General features: G+C 46.5%; 1 protein-coding gene across 4 annotated transcripts in view; it reads right to left on the bottom strand.

Moving 5' to 3' along the window:
* The window catches only part of LOC149337853 (DNA-binding protein P3A2-like), a 123,886-nt gene that overhangs the window by 37,687 nt on the left and 63,225 nt on the right, over window positions 1-22,974 (bottom strand). For 3 of the 4 annotated variants that reach the window (XM_089553555.1, XM_089553553.1, XM_089553556.1), the window contains 3 exons: window positions 15,502-15,840; window positions 15,244-15,453; window positions 8,290-8,445 (listed from right to left, as the gene is read on the bottom strand). In XM_089553555.1, the coding sequence (XP_089409681.1) occupies window positions 8,290-8,445; window positions 15,244-15,453; window positions 15,502-15,840 (705 nt within the window). The remainder of the gene's footprint in view (window positions 1-8,289; window positions 8,446-15,243; window positions 15,454-15,501; window positions 15,841-22,974) is intronic. The other variant, XM_089553554.1, reaches the window with a different exon arrangement.

The raw sequence follows: 22,974 nt of genomic DNA, 5'->3' as shown, positions 1-22,974 counted from the left end.
TTGAACGGCTTCTAGGTCGTTTACGAGGTTAATATGATGCGGGTCCCATATGGCGGATGCATATTCAAGTTTAGGTCTAATCAGTGACTTGTAGGCGAGCAGTTTAACGTGATGTGAGGTGAGGCGAAGGTGACGTTTAAGAAATCTCAGAGTTTTGTTAGCCGATGATATCACGTTAGCAATATGTGCATTCCATGTTAGGTCATTAGATAATGTGACACCTAAGTATTTGAAAGATGATACAGATTCTACGGACTCGTTAGCGATTTTGTATTGGAAGGCATGACTCTTTTTGCGACGGGTGATGGAAAGAAGCTTGCATTTGCTAGGGTTGAGGGTCATAAGCCAATCTGCGCACCACTGTTCAATTTGGTTAAGGTCCTGCTGGAGGGCTTCTTGATCAGTTATGTTTGTTACTTGGCGGTAAATTACGCAGTCGTCAGCGAACATTCGAATTTGGCAGGATACATACTGTGGGAGATCGTTAATATATATTAAAAACAATAGGGGTGCAAGAACAGAGCCTTGTGGGACGCCGGATGTTACAGGGAGAGGGTTGGAAGACTGGTTATTTACAACGACTGACTGAAACCGATTTCTTAAGAAGGCCTTGATCCAGTTTAGCACGTTAGGATGAAGGTTTAGAATAGAAAGCTTTTGTATTAAACGTTGATGTGGAACTTTATCAAATGCTTTAGCGTAATCCAGAAAGATGGCGTCAACTTGAAGGTTAGCGTCCAGGTCAGCATGTAAGTCGTTGAGGAACATGGCTAGTTGTGTTTCGCATGAATACCCCTTGCGGAAACCGTGCTGGGATGGATGGAAGAAATTGTTAGCGTCTAAGAAGTCCATTACATGAGAGTATATGACATGTTCCATGATCTTGCAGGGGACGCTAGTTAGAGAAATAGGACGGTAGTTCAGAGGGGAATTTTTGTCACCTGATTTGTAGAGTGGAACGACCTTCCCAACTTTCCAGTTTTCCGGAATGAGACCTGTAGAGAGTGATTGCGAAAACAATAACTCAAGACACACTGCACTGATACATTTCGTGTTTTTTAGTAGTTTAGTGTTTATCTCGTCGATGCCGGCTGACAAGGAAACTTTCATTTTCTCAATTAAAGACGAGATGCCAGTTGAAGAAAAAGTTATTGCGTCCATCGGTGAGGTGGCATTAGTAGGAGGTATCCTTGGAGGCGGGTTGCGCTCCTGGGTGAAAACTGACGAGAACGCCGTATTGAAGATGTTAGCGCATTCTGTGTCGGAGGCTTGAATACCGGATGCATGAGTGAGAGTGATTGAGTGTGATGGTGCGGGATTGATGATGCGCCAAAATTTTTTGGGGTTATCGCATAGCATGCGCGGTAGGTCGCTGTTAAAAAATGAGTGTTTAGCGTTGGTGACGGAAGTCAAGTATTCTTTTTCGGCTGTAAAGTACTTCTCCCACGCTTCGGAATTGCTTTTAAACTTGGCAGCGCGAAAAAGCCGCTTCTTTTTATTCTCCAGTCTTTTTAGTGTCTTAGAAAACCAGGGTTTAGAGCGATTTTCACGAAAAGTTATTCTAGGGATAAATTTTTGTGTTAGTTCATGAAGTTTATCTTTAAATATTAGCCAATTCTCATTAACGGATCTCTGGTTATAACCGGCTTCGAAGAGTGGGAGAAAAATGCTCAGTTCATGATTAATGGCATTGTAGTTACCCTTGTCATACAGGGTGATTGTTTTCTTTTGTGTTTCATGGCGCTCGGTGCGGAAGGAAAAATCTGCTTGAATGACTTTATGGTCGCTAATGGGCTCTAAGTATGTAATGGATGACAAACTGTCAGGATGAGAGCTTAGTATTAAGTCTAAAATGTTGCTCGAATCGCCTGCGATGCGAGTTGGGCTGGTTACTAGTTGGTAAAGATTAAAGTTCAAACAAACATCTAGAAAATCCCTTGATTCTGCACTGATTGGCTGTGAATGAGAACGGTTGAGCCAGTTTATACCTGGATAATTAAAATCACCAAACAGAAGAATATGCGCGTTCGGATAAGATAACATGAGCTGGTTTAGCATATTGTTCAGTTCACGAGAAAAGTTTGGGCTAGTATGCGGAGGCCTATAACACACGCCGATTATGACTGAATGCGGTGAAGTACGGCACAAAAGCCACAGTATCTCTAAGTTAGATGCGAGATGGATGGGTGAACAAGATAATTCTGGTCCAGCAGCGATCAGCACGCCACCTCCTCGAGAATCTGTGCGGTCCTTCCGATAAACAGAAAAATTCGGCAAATCGGCAATAACTTCAGCATCAGTGATATCATTAGTAAGCCAGGTTTCAGTTAATAACAGTATACTGCTGTTAGATGATGTGACTAAGCTAGACACGCATTCTCGTTTCGGCATTAGACTGCGAATATTAGTGTAGGTTACAGAGAACGAAAGATGATTACTTGGTAAAGTGCGGGGACGGGTATTGATTACATTTGGGGGAGGTGACTGCTATGGTATCTCTTTAACCATCTGCGATGAGATATCATAGATGTAACGCTTAGTACCAATGTGCAATGTCTTGTAGCGAAGGATTCGAGCTCGGGAATCCGCTTCATATTTTTCAGTTGTAAGTTAGCTCTGGTCCTGTGTCTCTCTCGTCCCTGTCTTTTTTCACGCTACGCCTCCCTTAAACATGCCTTACCAACTGGCTCAGAACACCACTCTGCTCAGCTGCATACAAGCTCCCGCTCTATGTATGCGAGGCGAGGTTCCGATTTGGGCAAGCCAACAAGTGCATACAGGCTTCCGCTGTATGCATGCGAGGCTTGGTTCTAATCTGTGCCGCCTAATCTTTGGCATTTGGCGAGTGAAACCGAAATGAGCTGGTGAAATGCAATTTTGTTTATTTTTCGTGTTTTACTACAGTAACTTGTGTTTCAGCCCTCCTGATATCTGGACAGCATCCTTTGAAGCAGGTTTCCACCAAGAACTTCTGGATAAGTCATATCGTTCAAGACTGGTTCAAATTGGCTCACAAGTTAGCTGCATGTGCGAACAACGTTGGAGCATAACCCCCTATTGCCACTCCGCACGATGCACTGGCCTCAAGAACTTCCTTCGCACAGGAAATGCAGAAAACGTACTGCCCTGCAGACACAGATCGGTAGGTTTTTTAAATGGATTGATAATGGCAACTTCCCCTAGCATCGTTGTTACGCGGCGTAATCCTCTGCTTGCGACTCATTCCAGCCATTTTCCTTGGCGTGAGGAAATCACTCGATCGTTTAGAAAACACGCTCCATTTTCCATGCCGCGAAAAGTATTCATAATCGCCACGTGACTCCAATGAGTTGATGCATGCAGAGTCACCGACACGTCATTGTCAAATATTGTCAAGGCAAACTCATTATTATTACTTGCACACCGTTATAGGCACGCGCACAAAGGGAGGGGGGTGCGCCCCCCTTAATCGCCAAGTCTGCCCCACATTTAGTCTGTCGGACCTGTTCCGTCATTGTTCACAGTGCAGTGCTATGGCCAAGCAGGTTTTTTGAGGCTCATTCTCATGGAGAACCCTGCGCACGCCTATGGACACCGTTCAGAAATTTGTCTCAGCATCTTCGCTGCTGACGCTATACAGGCAATCATCGTCTCAGCAGCAAGCGCTGGAGCACAGGTGCATAGCATTCGGTGCATGGAATATGCGTGATGAGTGACCACTTTCTTCGAGCATCGAAACTGTGCAAGTGGGGCCAAATAGCCCGACAAAGCCTGGGCAGCTCACCACCACATCTTTGCGACTCAGGCTAATGTTAGGGGAGCCACGAGGGCAGTCGCCGCGACAGTAAATCTCTCATCCCCTCCGTCGTCAGCAAACAAGGAAACAGTGCACTGAACGTGAATGAGAGTGAGAGGACATGAGTATGAGTGAATGAGTGGAAATGAGTGCGAGTGGTCATGAGTGTGAGTAAGTGGTTATGATTGTGAGTGAACACGAGTGCGAGTGAGTGGTTGTGAGTGTGAGTGGACATGAGTGTGAGTGAATGGTTGTGAGTGTGAGTTGTCATGAGTGCGAGTGAGGGGTTGTGAGTGCGAGTGATGATGAGTGTGATTGCAAGTGAGTGGTTGTGAGTGTGAGTGGACATGAGTGCGAGTGTGAGTGAGTGGTTGTGAGCACTACAACGCGAACCGGTCTCAGCACTACAACGCGAACCCAACGAGTCAAGACGAGTGACAGGCCCAACAGGGCTAGTCACCCCTGCTCATTGGCCTATCGGAAAAGTTGTCTCGCCAGCTGCTGGGAGCTGGCCAGGAGGCCACTGCCACTGGCTGGGCCCATCCACTTCCCTCGTTCGTTGCTGCCATGTGCGTTTCGCCGAGTGCAATGTGGTCTGCTCAAACGCGAGCGTTCGCTGTTGACACGTCGCAGAAGCGGAAGGCTCTTTCTTTTAAGGAGAAGCTTGATATCCTCAAGATGGTCGACGAGAACTCAGCGAAGAAACGTGTCAACTTCACAAAAGAGTTAGGGCTGGCACCATCAATGCTCTGCACCATTGTTGGGCAGCGAGATGTTATTTTGAAGAACGCTTAGAGCTTTGGTGTCAACGTGAAGCAGGCAAAGACAGCGATGGATGTTAAGCTGGAAGAGGTCTAGCTGACATAGTTTTGAGAAGTCACAGCAGCCGGCATCAACGTGGACGGCAAGGTATTGCGAGAAAAAGCTGACAGCATCGCGCTTTCTCTTGGAATCAAAGGTTTCCAGGCTTTTCGAGGGTGGCTGCACCAATTTAAAGAGAGGCATGGACTTGAGTACAGAGTCATCTCTGGTGAAGGAAAGAAAGTGGACGAGTAAGCTGCTGACAATTGGCTGAACACGCTGCCGGCTCTGATTTGAGAGTACACACCGCACGACATATTTAATGCCGATGAGGCGGGCTTCTTCTTCAATCTGCAACTGCAGAGAACTTTGTGTGTAAAAGACCAGGTATGCCAGGGTGGCCAGAAAAGCAAGGAACAAGCGACGGTGCTTTTTTGCTGCAACGCTGGCGGCTCGGAGAACCTGCAGCCCCCAGTCATTGGCAAGTCCAAGAAGCCGAGGTGTTTTCAATTGACAGGACGTTTGCCTGTCATGTACAGAGGGAACCAAAAGGCCTGGATGACCGCAGATTTATTTTGCGAGTTCCTCACAAACCTGGACCAATAAATGGCATCCAAAAACCAAAGGATTTTGCTTTTTGTCGACCAGCGTTCTGCCCACACAAAGCAAATGACTTTCAACAACGTCACAGTCGGGCTCCTGCCAGCGAACACTACCAGCCATCTGCAGCCACTAGACGCAGGAATCACTCACAACGTTGAGCATCACTTCCAAGGACCTTAGTGAGGAGTCTCCTGGCGAAAATTGAGTGCAAAGATGTGAATCTGCGGATAAGTCTGTAAGACGCAGTGCACTTCCTAGCCATGTCTTGGGATGCTGTGACTGCAGGCACAATCTCGAATTGTTTCTGAAAATGTGGATTTAACATGGGACCTGATATGGCTCCGACGAGAGATAATCAAGAGCCCGGTGAGGATTTCACGACTGAAGGCTGGGGCAGTCTCACAACCCAAGCTTTGGCTGGCTTCTTCTTAACCGCGGACGATGCATGAGGGTAAAGAACCATGGAAGAGTTAGGCAATGAAGCAGACGGAGATGAACTGGAGGAGCCTGATAGCGATAGTGAAGATGCTTAGACCAACCGCCATCACTGGCAGAAACCTTTCACACTCTTGACATCCTGCGCCGCACTGTAGGTGCCGGCAATGTGAGCGACGAAACTGCTGCACGGTTATACGCGTTTCAGCCGGGGCTGGTCAGCGACATCAAGGGCAGGAAAGTGCACAAGTGCATTACAAACTTTTTCGGCCGGAAGCATAAAAAGATTTATTGCGAAAGCAATACTGCACTCATGAATAGCCTTTCGCATAGCGGCGGCCGGTAGCCACGTTTGACCTTTAGAATTACCTCTGGCGTCATACCAGGGTGAGAGATGGGCTACCAAGTCGAGTTGTTGCGCAGTGGTGGCTGGTAGCCACGCGTGACAAGTCGTTGCGCAGCGGTGGCCGGTAGCCACATGTGACATTTAGAATGACCGCTGACGTCATACCATGCCTAGTGACGTCATACCAGGGTGACAGATGGGCTACCAAGTCGAGTTGCTGCACAGCGGCGGCTGGTAGCCACGCGTGACATTTGGAATGACCCCTGATGTCATGCCATGCCTAGTGACGTCACATCTTGACGTCATACCAGGGTGACAGATGGGCTACCAAGTCGAGTTGCTGCACAGCGGCGGCTGGTAGCCACGCGTGACATTTGGAATGACCTCTGATGTCATGCCATGCCTAGTGACGTCATACCAGGGTGAGAAATGGGCTACCAAGTCGAGTCGTTGCACAGCAGCGGCCGGTAGCCACGCGTGACCTGCAGACATGGCGCACTGCCTTCCTGCGCTCGCTTTCGCAACCTTCCAGGCTTAACCAAAGCTAAGCCCCTGCCAATTTTTTGTTCATTTTCGTGTTGAAGTTGGCTTGTATGGGATCATTCGAATTCGGTACGACACAAATATTTTGCTTGCTCCCGAGGGATTCGTATCATCCAGATTCTACTGAATTAGCGAAGGCTTCAGATAGGTGGCTGCACTGCGTCCGTGAAAGGTACGACCTTGTCTTTCGTGTGTTGTCAGGGGAGATGCAGGCTGTGAAGGTTGGTGACATATTTGATGCGGATGAGACGGCGCATTCTTCAAGTTGCTGCCCGCCAAAACCATCAGGTACAAAGATGACAAGTTTATGGAGGGTGAAAGAAAAGGGGGATGTCGTTTCTGCTGAAGAACAAATCCCAACACAAGAATGTAACAACTGTTTACCTGATTAGCGGTGGCAGCGGATGAGCATGCCAACACTACGCTTGTCTCGGTAGCGGAAGAAATAAGCCACTCTTCCCAGCCGGGCAGCCTGCCTTTGTAGCCACCGGCGGTGACGCATGCCTCGGGTGACACTGAGTTTTCATCAGTGACGCAGTCCAGTGTGTGGCCGTATTACACTGGGCCGGATGACAACAAGGCGGAGGCTGCGTGGAAATATGCGCACAGTGTGTCGCCCCATCAGCAAAGAGTGAGTTGACATGACCGGAAGTGAAAAGCTGCTCCTGATAGGAAAGTTGAGCAGTCCTCGCTGTCAGGTCCCTCCCAGCAGACTTCGCTGCGAACAGGAAGGCTTGGATGACTGGAGCAGTGGCTCATGAAGGTAGACGAGCAGTTTGCGGCCACGAAGTCCTTCTGCCTATCGATAATTGCTCTGCGTGCAAGACTGAAGTGGAAACGAATGAGCTGGCCCTTCTTCCAGCGAACACAACGGCAGCCCAGCATTATGAAGAATTTAGAGACATTTTATTGGTGCCACATGCTGGAAAGAACTATTTCGTGGCAGAGCTACAAAGTGGTGCTCTTGAGTGTGGCTGGGAGTAAGTGACAGTGGCTGCAACAGCCAATCGCTGCTGCCACAAGCCAGCAGATGAGCCAGCCTCACTTAGAGACTGCGTCACTACCGTCCACAGACGAGCACATCACTTCCCACATTTAAAGCGCTGCCAGTGTAGATGACAAGGACGACGACCAAGTCATGGCCGGACTTGATGCCATTCTTCAGTTTTCGAAGGGGAGGCCTTGTGCCAGTTGCTCTTTAGAGCAAAAAGGAAAAAAGGCAGACCAGGGATTTCTTCAAGCATTGAATGCCCGGCTGCTTCCTGGTTGCACTTCTCCTTCACTGCTTTCGTTACTTCCAACTGCATCAGTTCCACTCAACGAGCTTTTACTGCATGCCGCCAGAGCCTTGTGGGTGCACCCCATTCCAGTTTTTCTAAATCACAGCTGAGCGCACAAGACGAGTTAGCAGCACACAGCGTTCATGATTCTAGCACAGGTTGTATCGAGTGTCACAGGCAGTAGCTGTGGGCAAAATTATGTACACATGAAACAATTTTCTTTTTGGCTGACTTCCCCCCCCCCAAATGCCAGCTGCCAAGTTGGGGTGCAGCCCTTACACAAACACATAGAATACTTTGAGGGCAGGTACAAACATTCTTCTCAAAATTTACTTTCTGGCCATCTCCGACCATTCTACGACCCCCCCCCCCCCCCCCCCCCCCCCCCTAGTGTCTTTTTACAGCTCCTCCACAACCGACATGTGGCGGGACCATGTGCCCCCCCCCCCCCCCTCCACGCAATAGACGGGCTCCCCCCTCCTCCTCCCCCCCTTGCTGCCACTTACCGTGCTGACCGTGCGCACCTGCGCCTGGGTGCCGTCGGGCAGGGTGAGCAGGGCGCTGCCGGGGTCCACGTGGATGATGGAGACGGTCCCGTCCGGGTTGTTGATGGTCTGCACCATCGTGGGCGCATAGTGCGTGATGGGGCTGGTGTACAGGGTCTGCACAACAACACAACACCACCCACTGGCAGCACTGCTCGCAACACAAGCAAAACACTGCGAAGGAATGGCAGAGGGAAGACCGGCCCATATTCGCTCAAATATTCACCTCACAATGCAACAGTTTGCCTGCAGATGTCGCCTCCATATTTAATCATGCATCTTTCACGGTGTCCGATGTTAGGCTGTTTTGGTTGCTTTGTTGTCATTGATTGTTTCAGACTACTTATCTCGTTTTTTTTTCCCTTCATGTACAAGGCTAATTCTGTTATAGCCTTGTGTAATCATTCAAATCTATATATCTATTGTATAAATGCACAGGTTCCAAATTAGTTTATTTCTTCCTACAATTTTTCCTTTAATATATATTCTATGGTTACCTTATAAGTGCGTTTTTGCTTATGTGCACATATAACCAATCTTGAACAGTCGTATTCCCCCCCTATGTAATGCCCGAAAGGGCCACTAGGGTAAATAAATGAAAATGAAATGAAAATTACTCTTGCAACTGAAACCATGCCACCTACAATAAAAACACAATTACATTTATCACCCCTCGCATATCTCTCCGTTATGAACCATCCGTGGCTACCTTATCCCCGCAAACTTAATAAGCCCACCTCTGCTATGCTTGCCTTCTTGCAAAGGTGCACTGAGAAGAAATCTCGTCTTCTTACTGTGGGAACATGTTCCAAGCATAGCTGCTGCCATGTGCGGCCGATTCCCCTAATTTAAATCGGATGAAACATCCTGGCTCCCACCGCTTTTTTTCTTTAACTCTCCGGTGGTAGGACACAGCCACCCTTTCAGCCAGTTCTGTGGCGGCTTGCTGCTCTGCCATCGGCAGTGATACATAGTGATCAGCGAAAGCAAACACACATTTTTATTCCTGTGGGCCCAATTTGCAGCTGCGTAGTCTCCGACTCGATCTCTTTATTCACGCAAATCTAAAAAACAAAAAAAAGTGAAGCCTCCATGCGACTGCTTCAAAGGCAGTCCGCGTGTTAGTTGACTCCTACCATCTGTGGCAAGTTCAAGAAAAGGCGGGAGCCAGGACGTTTAATCTGATTTAAATTAGGGAAATCGGCCTCACAGGACAATAATTCGAAGCTTTAAGATTTCTCGGAATGTGTAGATCGAGTTCCTGTGGTAAAAAGGCGAGTTCAGATTCCCATTTAGTGCACCTTTAAGATCCCCTCTGTTACCCACAAGGACCAGTGGTTATCTTTATCTTGCCTTCGCATCACAAGTTCTGCCCAAGTTTTGACCTGCCATCGCATCTTACATCATCAGTCCAACTGTTCGCCGATGACTGCATAATTTATCGCCAAATCCGCTCAACCACTGACCATGCAATTCTTCAGCAGGACCTTGAATGTGTAACTAACTGGTGCACATCATGGCAAATGACACTTAATACTGACAAATGTAAAATCATGACAGTTAGCCGGAAGCATTCAAACTCGCTATTCACTTATTCCCTTAACAGTGTCACACTATCCCGCATGTCTTCCTATAAATACCTTGGCGTTTATCTGACTTCTAATCTTTCTTGGGCGGAACATATTCAATGCATAACTGCCAAAGCATCGCGCATGCTTGGCTACCTGAAAAGAAATCTTCATAGCGCACCTGTCTCTACCCGCAAGCTAGCATACTTAACATTTGTCCGTCCCCAACTAGAATATGCATCAGCCATCTGGTCACCACATCAGGCTTATTTAATTCATTCCCTCGAAGCAATCTTCCTCTTTACATTTGGCCCCGGCGGAAAAAGAGCCATCCTGGCGAGTTAGGGGGTCAACAGGACGCAGGGGTCGTAATACGGCTTCAAACGCGAAACGTACCTATCGAAAAATCTCATATGAATTCATATGTGTCTCGTATCATTCCATATGTGTTACATACGAGCTATATGTGTCAGATATGTGTCTCATATGAACTCGTATGCAGCCCATATGAGTTACATGTGTCAGCATATGTGCCTCATATGAACTCGTATGCGGCCCATATGAGTTATATGTGTCAGTATATGTGCCTCATATGAACTCGTATGCAGCCCATATGAGTTATGTGTGTCATAACGGCGATACAGACACATAGGGATATCGCACTTCTTTGCTTACTACAGAAACTAATATACAGTCGTCACGCGTCCACACTGCCACCTACACGCCCAATGCGCACTTCACGTCGCCTACATAATAATCTTAGCTTCCAACGTCTATTCGGCCGAACACTCGCGTTTAATTCTTCTGCTTTGCCACGAGCTATCAAGTGTTGGAATGGCCTTCCGGATTGCATTGCTACCATACGTGACCCATTAATCTTCAAAAACGAATTGACCACCTTCATGCATCCATGATATTGTACATAAATTGTGTTCGTATGTGTTGTCAAATCCATGCAGTGCTGCTATCTGTTTGCTTTTTTTTTCCTCTGTGTCAATATATTACGGTTTTTTTTCAAGTACGGTGTAATAATTGTTTGCAGTCCAATGTGCTTAATAGTGTTTACTTTTGTTCTTTCCACTTTGTACCATCTTTTGTCTGCTAAATATTGTAACCCCTCTCCTCACACAATGTTCCAAGTGTGGAACCTGTGAGGTATTTGTATAAATAAGTTCATTTCTTCTTCTTGATTTTGACTAGAATATCATTAACCAGTCACACCCCCTCTGCCCGCTTCTTGGCGATCGCTGGAGAATACCGTATTTACTCACGTAATAGGCGCACTTTTTTTCAAGAAAATCCGGCTCACAGTTCGGGGTGAGCCAATTACGCAAGGTAAAATTTCTGAAAATTTTTTGACTCGCAAAACTGAACATACCGCATAACGCATCCTAAACGGGCCGCACCCTGTTTTCCCGAAAGAATAATTAAAAAAAAAATCCGTGTAAGGGCCGCACCGAAATTTTCCATGCCTCACGCGGGAACAGCCTTTGAAATGCACGCGCCGTGGCCTCCGCATCAGCACCGGCTGCACGCAACGGGTGCCTGATCGTGGAGGCCACACATGTGCACAGGAGTTTCAAGGTGCCGCCCACAGAGGGCGCCCGAGGCCAAGCTCATCTAGAGTTACTGCATATGCTACCAAAGGTAGCAGAGTTGCGCGTCTGTTTTCCCTCGCCGCTCCGAACGCCATTCGCCGAGAGGAGATCACATCATTTTCGTGACGTCGTGTGTTCAATACTCCGCGGAGAAGCTGACTTCACAGGTGCAGCGCCGAGCGAACCCTTGTCAGCTCGACGGCTCATGTGAGCCCGCGCTGTCGGCTACATTTTATACATTTTTCGTGCACACCTGTGGCGTCAGGTTTGGTGTTCTGCAGTGGCAGTGACGGACGCAGTCGTCAGCTATGACTGGGTGCAGTGCGCCAAACTGCAGCAACCGCACGGGAAACGGCAAAGCGTTTTACGCAGTGCCAGGCAGGATAGGCAAAAATCGCATGTAAACAAGTGTCGCAAATCTTGATGCCGCAAATAATTTCAGCTAGAAGACAGCAAATCAGCCTATAACCTTGGCTTTAAAAAAATCCAGGAGTCGCGAAATGTTTTGATACTGCGACCTAACCCGAATCTATGAAGAAGGAGTACGAAAATGCAAAGCGGAACATTAAATTAGTTTTTCCGAACAATAAGGATGAAGCAGGCGGGAAAACCTACCACAGTAATCAACAACTATTGTAATTAAATAACTACGGTGAAATGATAGTGCTTTTTGATAAAAAATGAGGAAAGTTAAATAATATCTACTTGTAACAGTACTTTCAAGGTCCTTTAAAGATCCGTCCTATCAGTGCATTAGCAACAGGGTACATTTTGTGAAATGTGTTGGGCAAGCAATTGAGTGTTAATTTTTTCGTTATGTCAGACTCGGCTCGTTCAATGCATTGGCGTTTCTTTAGTCTGCTTGCCCACAACAAGCTGCACAATTATTTTAATGTGGTTCTAGAGAAATGCGTTTTCGTATTTTCCGTGCATAACTAGTACAGAACACGCAGCGGTGCGAGTTGTGAAAAAAGCAATTCATCGCTATACTCTTTTTGTTCTTAAGAAGTGCACGCAGGAAGACAGGATGGGACAGACGCTGTCTCATCTGGAACAAAACTGCTTGTTTTTCTGAAATTACTGGTTCCAGAAAAAAAAAAACAAAAAAACTCGCAGGTCGTTTCCAGTCTTTTTTCGTCAGTTTGTCATGATTACGATTTGCTGTTAACCTTTGGCGATTATTTTTTTCGTGCTGTGTGCACACCCTCGGCAAATCACAGATTAGTTTTCAGCGTTACGTTTAGAAACTTGCCATCAAGTCAATCTACTTAAAGGAGAAAAAAAAAAAGCCCAAGCGCCCTACACAGCGAGCTACGCAGCCCCTGTACGTACGAGAAGTGGCTTTCCCGCACAGCTTGGAACACGATGGCGGACCTTCGGGCAACTCTGCGGGAGCATATACAGGAACTCTAAGCTCATCAACTTCTTCCTCCGCCGCGAGCTTTCGCTATCCGTATCGGCATCAGCATCACCAGCTCCAGTTTTTTTGTGGCTGCCAAAGTGGCGGGTTCTGTGGTTGCGCGTTACTGAGCGTTGCTATTTTAGCCTGGTGGGCAAGCGCCTTAAAGGTGCAGTGAAGAGAAATCCGAACTCGTCTTTTTGCCGCGGGAACTCAATCTACATGTTCTGAGCATTCTTACAAACTTCGACTTATTGAATTTGAGTTGAGTTTGAGTTTATTAAAATTTTAGTTCTCAGTACAGAAAACTAAGGGCCGGGGCCCTGTGTGTCCAATTTTCCTAATTTAAATCGGGTTAACGTCCGGCTGCCGCCTTTTTTTTTAATTCTCTCCGTATGGTGGGCGGAGTCAACCAACGCGTGGAGTACCTTTCAGCCAGCTCTGTGGAGGCTTTGCTTTCGCTTTATTTTGTTTTTTAGGTTTCCATGAATAAATAGTTTCATTTGCAGATAATATGGCCGCAAAATAAGCCCGTAGTAACAAAAATACGCGCAAACTATTTGCTACTACGGATTACTACGTATTACTCCGCCGATGGCAGGGCGGCAAGCTTCCACTGACTTGGCTGAAAGGCACTCCATGCGTTGGTTGACTCCGCCCACCGTACGCAGAGAATGTTTTTAAAAAAAGGTGGGAGCCGGACATTAATCCAATTTAATTAGAGAAATTGGCCACACAGGGCAATAAGTTGAAGTTACTAAGAATGCTCAGAACGTGTAGATCGAGTTCCGCGGCAAAAAGACGAGCTCAGATTCCTTTTCACTGCACCGTTTTTAGCTACATGGCTGGGAGTTCGCTCTCGAACACAAGCGTGCGGATGGTCGGAAATTCGACGTGGCAAAGAAGTGCGGCAGTTGCAACTGTGGCGTGCCAAAAATTTGTACACGACTCCCATCACCAAGGTTCTCACGGGCCTAAGTCGGGAACGTTTCCGGCTGTAGATGAAGCTTTCCAAACAGACGTTTAAAGTGAAAAACTTTGAGTGGCTGTTCTACGCGATGTCGCTGTACATGCTGTGGGTTCGCAGCAGCTGCGACGGCAGCAGCACTAGTGAGGACTAGTAGTCAGTACAGCAAAAACTTTGTTAAAGTAAAGATTTGGGGTGTGGGGAGGCGTCGGCTTGCAGCCGTGTAAATACGGTATTGATCACAGTGCCAAGTTTGGGGTGCGCCTATTATGCGTGGAAATAAAAAAATGTGATTTTTTGCAGCCAAACTGGGGGTGCGCCTATTACCATATTTTCTCGCATAATGATCGCACTTTTTTTTCAAAAAATTGACGCAAATTTAGGGGTGTGATCATTACGCGGGGTAAATTTTTAACAAAAAATTTTTGAGCCCTGGAAACACAAACAAGTTGCAGGTCAGACAACCCTTGTTACCCGGGCGTGCTACCCGCGGTTTTGCCGCTAAATGCAGTTATCGCGAACCGAGCTCGGCGATCTCGGCTTTTGTCGTTAACCGAGAAGATAGAGTGTGAAAAGTGCTCGAGCTGGCCCGTTTCAAGAACGTACTTTCTTCGCACTAAATCACGTTCCAAGAGCAATGCATCAAAATAGGCAGTGTGCATAGTGCTGCGCGATGGCGCTTTTATGCAGCCTTCGAACTCGTCCGATGGCGCAGCAACAGCGTTCAACAGCAACATCCCGCGGTGCTCAAGCTATGCATTTTACTGCGTTACGCCGAAAAATGTTCGGTCCTAGCCGCATCTTTAAAGTAGGCAACAAATTTGGAACGCTTGCAGCACCAGATTCCACGAGCTTACCGCAATGATGCCGCCCGCGAGCGCGGCGGTCGACGGCACTCTGTACTCCCTAGTCGTCGCTAGGCCTAACTTGTTTCGTATCGAAGCCACAGTCGACGGCGTTTTTGAACTGACCAACGCTATAATGAATGTTCTACTTATAGTGCTGTCTTACTGACAACCAAGTTGTTTCGTACTAAAAGAAATATATACGATCGATTTCAGCGACGCCTTAGCAGCGGAGCTGGCGCTGCAACGGCGGCAGCTGCAATGTGGCTGCGAATGTAAAACTAGCTTGTATCACAGTTATTACTCCTACCAGCAACTCGGTACAGGCCAGCGATCCTCAAGGCGGATCCTCAAGGCTGGAACATTTCTGGTTTATTAAGCATTTTACTGAAGGAGCAACTGAGATTAAATAACAATACACCAATGACTGGGGTGAACTGGTATATCATTCTGGCAATGAGAGTGCCAAGTGCAACCAGGGACAGGGCACCGAAAAATTTGCCTTGCTCTGCCGGCACGCTGAGCGTAAGAGTATTACCTTGTCGATGCGCACACCGGCGGGCGCAGTCAGGGCCTCGGTGGCGGCTGCCTGCTGGGCGGCCGTGGTCAGCTGGGTGGGTGTGGGGCTCTTGCTGCCGGCGACCTTCTCCTTGTCGTCCTCCTCGAAGGCGGGCAGCAGGTCCTCCCGGCCGTGGAAGCGGTAGCAGTTGATGACAATCTGGCGCAGGGCGTGCGTCCACGACACCTGCTGGGGGGACAGGTGTCAGGGCAGAGGGGGGGGAGCACACCCACCCACCTTCTGTTTGTCCTCCTCGGAGCGTGCGTCGCTGCGGACGTTGGCCCAGGGCAGGTCGCTGGGCCACCAGAGGGGTCGGGTCGACTCCTTGCCCCAGCCGGGCTTGCCCCGCCCGGTCGAGTACTTGAGCATGAGGGGGATGAAGGCACGCAGCTGGGCCTGGGTCATCTTCTCCACGGGCGTGGGGATGCCGTCCACCACCAGGGGGGGCAGCTCGTGCAGGGTGGGGTCCTCCTGCGTCTGGGGGGGCGCCTGCTGAGCCAGGGCCGCCTCCAGCTCCCCCACCAGCACGCCCCGGCAGGCACGCACCACCGTCTCCAGGGGGTGCGCCCCAAACACCTGCACACCCACCACCACTCCAATTAATCCTGTCCTCCTTCGCCACAACACGTGCCCTTTCTTCCTCTCCCTTTCGACTAGGATGCCATTGACCCACGCTTCTTCCCTCACCCACTCCGCCCGCTTCCGACCTCTTAACGGTACACCTATCATTTTTCTCTCCACAGCTCGCTGCATTGTTCTTAAGCTGAACCCTCTTTGTTAGCCTCCCCTATTCTGCCCCATAGGTGAGTACCGGTAGGATACCGCTGTTGTATACTTTCCTCTTGAGGTATGAGTAAAACACGTTTTTGGGCAAGTTGGTAACATTCTTGATTCATATTGCAGCTAAGAAGCACACATACACGGAGAAGGAACACGCAAAAAAAACAAGGACGAACTCTTGAGGGATATTGGTACACTGCCATTCATGATCTGAGAGAACCTACCATATGCACTCCAGCCCATTCTTATTCTTCTAGTTATTTCCCTCTCATGATCCAGATCAGCAGCCACTACCTGCCCTAAGTGAACGTATTCTGTGACTACTTCCAGCACCTCGCCACCAATTGTGAACTGCTGTTCCTTTGCTAGACTGTTGAACATTACTTTGGTTTTCTGCATGTTAATTTTTAGCCCCACCATTCTCCTCTGCCTGTCTAACTCAATGATCATGTTTCGTAGTTCGCCTCCTAAGCAACTTGGGAAGGCAATGCCATCAGTGAACTGCAAATTACTTAGGCATTAGGACGGGGACGAAAGTAAAGATGACACAACAAGCGCTCGTTGTGTTGTCTTTACTTTCGTCCCCATCCTTATTCGCGCAGTTGTTTCATGATACCTCGGTATTTCATTTCATTTCATTTATTTTACCCTCAGGGCTTTCGCATTACAGAGGGGGTGGGACAGTGAAGAAAACAATACATAGATCAAAAACAGGGCTATATATACGAACAATATTGAAAGATCCTAGAGACATAGGACGAAAACATTGAGAACAAAAGTACAGGAGTAAAAAGAAATAAATAAAAGGATTACAAAAAAAGAAACCTTATGTAGTCTATATATGAGTAAACAACATATCACAATTGGTCTGATTCTAACAGTGCGAGTAATTTGCTTTTAAAACGCGCAGTGTCGCTAACACAGGTGGCTGTGGGTGAAAGATTATTCCAGTCACGACATGTTTTAGGGAGGAAGGAATTAGAGCAGGTCACTGTGCGGCAGTGTGGAACAGCTACTTTTTGATTGTGGTCTATGCGAGGCGAGATGAAAGATGGTGCCTTTACACAGATGGCTTTCAGGCAAGGATTGTGATAGTAAATTTTATGGAAGAGGCAAATGCGTGATAGCTTACGGCGAGTGGAGAGTAAGGGGAGTTTAAGATTAGATTTCATTTTTGTTACACTGGCAGTGCGATGGTAGTTTCCAACGATGAAACGGACGCTTCGATTCTGCACGGCCTCGAGTTCATTTGTTAATATGATGGTGTCAGGATCCCAAATTGAACATGCGTACTCTAGTTGCGGACGAATGAGTGTAGTATACAGTAGCATTTTCAATGAAGGTGGAGAGGATGAAAAATTCCTGCGGACGTACCCTAGCATGCAGTTAGCCTTTGAAGTAATGAACCTGATATGAGCTTTCCAAGAAAGGTTAGAACAAACATTAACGCCAAGATACTTGTAAGACGAGACTGGATTCAGCTGAGTGTCATTAATAAAATAATCTGGGCTCGTTTGCTGGTTACGGGTTACGCGCATGCATTTGCATTTAGATATGTTTAATTCCATTTTCCACAATTGACACCAGTCATAAGTTTTATTTAAGTCTGTCTGTAGCTGAATAATATCATCAGTGTTATTAATTACTCTGTAAATTACGCAGTCGTCAGCAAACAAGCACATGTTAGATGAAATCTTTAAAGGTAAGTCATTGATGTATATTAGAAATAATAACGGGCCAAGAACCGACCCCTGGGGCACACCTGAATGTACTGGCACTGGTGATGAGTCGTGGTTATTGGCGAAGACGAACTGAGTACGGTTACTAAGAAAGGCACGAATCCAATTGAGTACATTAGGGTCAATGTTAAGTTGGCTCAGTTCTAAAAGTAAAAGAGAATGACTGACTTTATCGAAGGCTTTTGAAAAATCTAAGAATAAGCAATCAGTAATGAGTCCAGAGTCTAAAGAAACATGCAAGTCGTTAGTGAAAATCATTAACTGCGTTTCACACGAGAAGAATTTGCGAAAACCATGCTGTTTCGGAGTAAAGAACTGGTTTGATTCTAGGAAATTAACAAGATGACTAAATATGATGTGCTCTAGAACTTTACATGGAACGGAAGTAAGTGAGATGGGACGATAATTACGTGGATCTTGCGTTTCCCTTGATTTGTGCACTGGGATTACTTTGCCGGTGAGCCAGTCATTAGGAAGGGTGTGATGGTTTAAAGACTGCGAAAAAATACAATGTAGAATAATGGAAGCATATTCTACGGTATTTTTCAAGAATTTAGTACTGAGGCCATCGATACCACAAGAGGATGACGTTTTAAGTTGGTTAATAATGCCACGAATTCCTTCTGAGGAGATGACGATGGGATCCATTGGTAAAAAGTGATATTCTATGAGCGAAGGTAGGACGGAAGTGCCGGTGGGGGCTAGAGAAGGCTTTGATAAAAGTGCTATTGAGAAGCGATGCGCACAGGTGGTCAGGAACTGGATCCCCATCCGGGGTAAATAGTTGTATGGTGGTATTTTCTTTGCCTTTCACTGTGTTCCAAAACTGCTTCGGGTCATTGCTTAGCATAGCTGGAAGAGTCTGATTAAAGAAGGTAAATTTGCTTGATTTTAATGCCTTTGAATAAGCGACTGCAGCGGCTTTATACGCAGACCACCTGACAGCAGAGTGTGTGAAGCGAGCTGTCCTGAAAAGCCTTTTTTTCTTATTGGAAAGCCTATTAAGATACCTGTTGTACCAGGGTGCAGCACTGTTGCTATATACCTTTTTGATTGGTATGTATTTATTTACGAGGTCAGAAACTTTAGATTTGAAGATCTCCCAGTTACGATGTACGCTACGGTCGAGATAAACACTCAAAAAATCATCTAAAAATAAAGACATATTGTTATTAATAGCCTGGAAGTCAGCCTTGCTGTAATCTCTGATGTATTTGAACTGCTTACGTGAGCGTGATAGGGGTAGAGAGAGGTTGAAGTTGATTATCATGTGATCGCTTAACCCAGGCAAATGAATGATAGAAGACACGATGTCTGGAGATGATGTGAGGATGAGATCAAGATCATTACCCTTTTCCCCCACCACCACACTGTCTACTACAGAAGCGTGCTCAAGGTGCCTTAGATGCTTTGAAAGAAATATAACCAAGAACACATATCTGCAGCTTGTGGTAAATCCGTAGAAACAATGAAATATATCCACCCACATCTTAACGTGACCAATGTCATTCAACCTCAGGTCTTGCGGTTTACAGATAACAAAGGCAACATGAGTGAACCCATGGAAGACGTCAGTTAAAAGTGAGGAGATGGTAGGTGGCTCAAAAGCAGGTTTGTGATATAGGCGTACAAGTTCAAGACTAAAAATTGGTCAATAAAATTTACACTTACAGAAAAATGGCATATTCATAAATGGTAATACTTTTGAGTTTGATAGATCAGTAACAGCAGTAAAATTTGAGGGGATGCTTAGCCTCCACCTTATGGTTACGATGTGACTGCTTTTAAAGTACGGAATTAATCCCCTGGAATTTGCAGATCCCTGGCAGTCCTCTCCTGGCGCAGTGACGGCAGGTGGGGGCGAGTCAAGTTGCTCTCCACGACCACACATTGAAGGGGCACCTTCCGACAAAGTGGAAAAGGACCTCTGGCTCTGGACAGGCCAACATTTAACCTTATCCAGTGAGGCTAGCCCAGCAAAGCTCTTCGAGGAACTAGCACAGAGGAATGGCACAGGACTTAGTGAGGTGAGGAGGACAGATGAGGCGCACACAGTCACAAAGGGGCGTGCATGAACGGTGCGATCGTGGCTTGACGGAGAGACGAGACCTATGCGTGGGATTCCTGACCAATCACGATATAGCTGGCAACATAGAGGAGTTTTATAGCATTAACGAGAGGGTGGCAGCTAACGTAAATAGGCTCAATAAGAGGTACAAGCTGAAGGTGGTGCAGGCCTATGAGTCTACATCAAGCCATGATGACTAGATCATTGAAAGCGTCTGTGAAGATGAGAATCGGCGATGACCAAGGTAAAATCACAGTACACTGTACTGATGGGCGACTTCACTGCGAAAGTAGGCAAGAAGCAAGCTGGAGACCAGGCGGTAGGCGACTATGGCGTAGGTTCTAGGAATAGCACGGGAGAGTTATTAGTAGTTTGCAGATAGAAATAATTTACGGATCATGAATATCTTCTTCCAGAAATGTGCCAGCAGGAAGTGGATGTGGAAGAGCCCCAATGGTGAGACTAAAAATGAAATAGACTTCATACTGTAAGCTCACCCTGGCATCGTAGAGGATGTGGAGGTCCTCGGTAAGGTCCGTTGTAGCGACCACAGAATGGTAAGGTCTCGTATTAGCTGAGCTTTGAAGAGGGAACGGAGGAAACTGGTGAAGCGAAAGGCTATTAACGAGTTAGCATTAAGAGGGAAGGTAGAGGAATTCAGAATGTCGCTGCAAAACAGATTTTCCGCTTTAACTGAAGAAGACGACCGTAGTGTTGAAACAATGAATGATAATCTTACAGCTATCGTTACAGAGTGCGCTGCAGAAGTAGGTGGTAGGATTGTTCGACAGGATACCAGCAAGCTATCTCAGGAGACTAAAGATCTGATTAAGAAACGTCAAAGCATGAGGACGTCTAACTCCGCAGACAGGATAGAACTAGCAGAGCTATCGAAGTTAATAAATAAGCGCAAGGTAGCCGACATAAGAAAGTTTAACATGGAGAAAATCGAGCATGCTCTAAGGAACGGAGGTAGCCTAAAATCAGTGAGGAGAAAACTGGGCATAGGTAAAAACCAGATGTATGCGCTAAAAGACAAGCAGGGCAATGTCATCAGCAATATGGACAAGATAGTTGAATTAGCCGAAGAGTTCTACAAAAATCTATACAGTAGCGAATGTAATCATCAAGTTACTGAGGGAGGCAGTCGAACACAGCAATGGGACATCCTGCCAGTAACGAAGGAGGAAGTAAACAAAGCCTTAGAAGCAATGCAGAGAGGGAAAGCAGCTGGTGAGGATCAGGTAACAGCAGATTTGTTGAAGGACGGAGGAGAGATTGTGCTACAAAAACTAGCCATCCTGTACAAGCAATGGCTTGTGACCTCGAGTGTACCTAGAGCTTGGGAAAACGCTAACATTATCTTAATTCATTAGAAAGGAGACGTCAAGGACTTGAAGAATTACAGACCGATCAGCTTATTGTCTGTTGCCTACAAGGTATTTACTAAGGGATTTACCAATAGGGACAGGACAACCTTGGACTTTAGTCAACCAAATGATCAGGCAGGCTTTCGTAAAGGATACTCGAAAATAGACCATATTCACACTATCAATCAGGTGATAGAGAAATGCGCAGAATATAACCAACCCCTATATATAGCCTTCATTGATTACGAGAAAGCATTTGACTCAGTGGAAACCTCAGCAGTCTTGTAGGCATTGCGGAATCAGGGTGTGGAAGAGCATTCTGTGAAAGTTTTGGAAGATATTTATAACAATTTTCACAGCTACAATAGTTCTCTATAAAGTCAGCAATAAAAGTCCAATAAGGAAAGGTGTCAGGCAGGGAGACACGATCTCGCCTATGCTATTCACTGCCTGTTTACAGGAGGTATTCCGGGGACTGGAATGGGAAGAGTTGGGGATAAGAGTTTATGGAGAATACGTGAGTAATCTGCGATTTGCTGATGACATTGCCCTGCTAAGCCACTCAGGACGTGAACTGCAAAGCAAGATCAATGAGTTAGACAGGCAGAGTAGAACGGTGGGGCTAAGAATTAACATGCAGAAAACCAAAGTAATGTTGAACAGTCTAGCGAGGGAACAGCAGTTCGCAGTTGGTAGTGAGGTGCTCGAAGTAGTCAGAGAATATGTCTACTTAGGGCAGGTAGTGACCACAGATCCGGATCATGAGAGGGAAATAACTAGAAGAATAAGAATGGGGTGGAGCGCATACGGCAGGTTCTCTCCGATCATGAATGGCAGTTTACCAATATCCCTGAACAGAAAATTATACAACAGCTGTATCGTACCGGTACTCACCTATGGGGCAGATATGTGGATGCTAACAAAGAGTGTTCAGCTTAAGTTAAGGACAGCACAATGAGCTATGGAAAGAAACATGATAGGTGTAACGTTAAAAGAGTGGGTGAGAGAATGAACGTGGGTTAATGACATCCTGAAAGAAATCAAGAGGAAGAAGTGGGCTTGGGCAGGGCATGTAATGTGAAGGCATGATAACCGCTGGTCCTTATTAAGGGTAACAGAGTGGATATTCCAAAGGAAGGCAAGCGCAGCAGGGGCCGACAGATAGTTAGGTGGGCGGATGAGATCAAGAAGTTTGCGAGGATGCGGGAGCCGGAGCTGGCAAAGGCCAAGGTTAATTGGAGAAAAAGTATTTTATTTAGCATAAAACATGAAATAAAAAACACACAACTTCAGGGGCCGAGCAAAATTTGTTTAAGGGTCCCGACCACAATAAGCTAATACATATGCTGTAGACGACAGCAACAAATAATGCAACTAATAATGTAGCAATAAGCATATTACAGGCGTAGGAACTGGATACTAGTGAAAACATTAAGTAAACATGTTATTTTTGGACAAAAAACAGAAATCACAGCACTAAAGAATGTAGAATAGGATGAATTGAGTAGAAAATGTTTTAGCTGTTTTTGAAAGGTATGAAGAGTAGGTGAAATTTGAACATTATATTCAAGACTATTCCACAAATAAGGACCAGTAAATTGCAATGTTTGTCGACCATAATTGGTGTGTATTGTAGGAAGCAAAAGCCCATGTCTTGTAGTAGACGTGTTGGTGCGTAGTGAGTGATGAAGACATATTGTAATTAAATTGAGTGTGTTGTGAATGATCTGATAAATTAAGGAAGCGGTATTAT

This window comes from Amblyomma mixtum, chromosome 7 (assembly GCF_055824585.1).
Source record: "Amblyomma mixtum isolate Tamu chromosome 7, ASM5582458v1, whole genome shotgun sequence".
NCBI classification, from domain to species: Eukaryota; Metazoa; Arthropoda; class Arachnida; order Ixodida; family Ixodidae; genus Amblyomma; species Amblyomma mixtum.
Note: the sequence above shows the minus strand (reverse complement) of the source record. Positions and strands in the feature narration are given on the sequence as shown.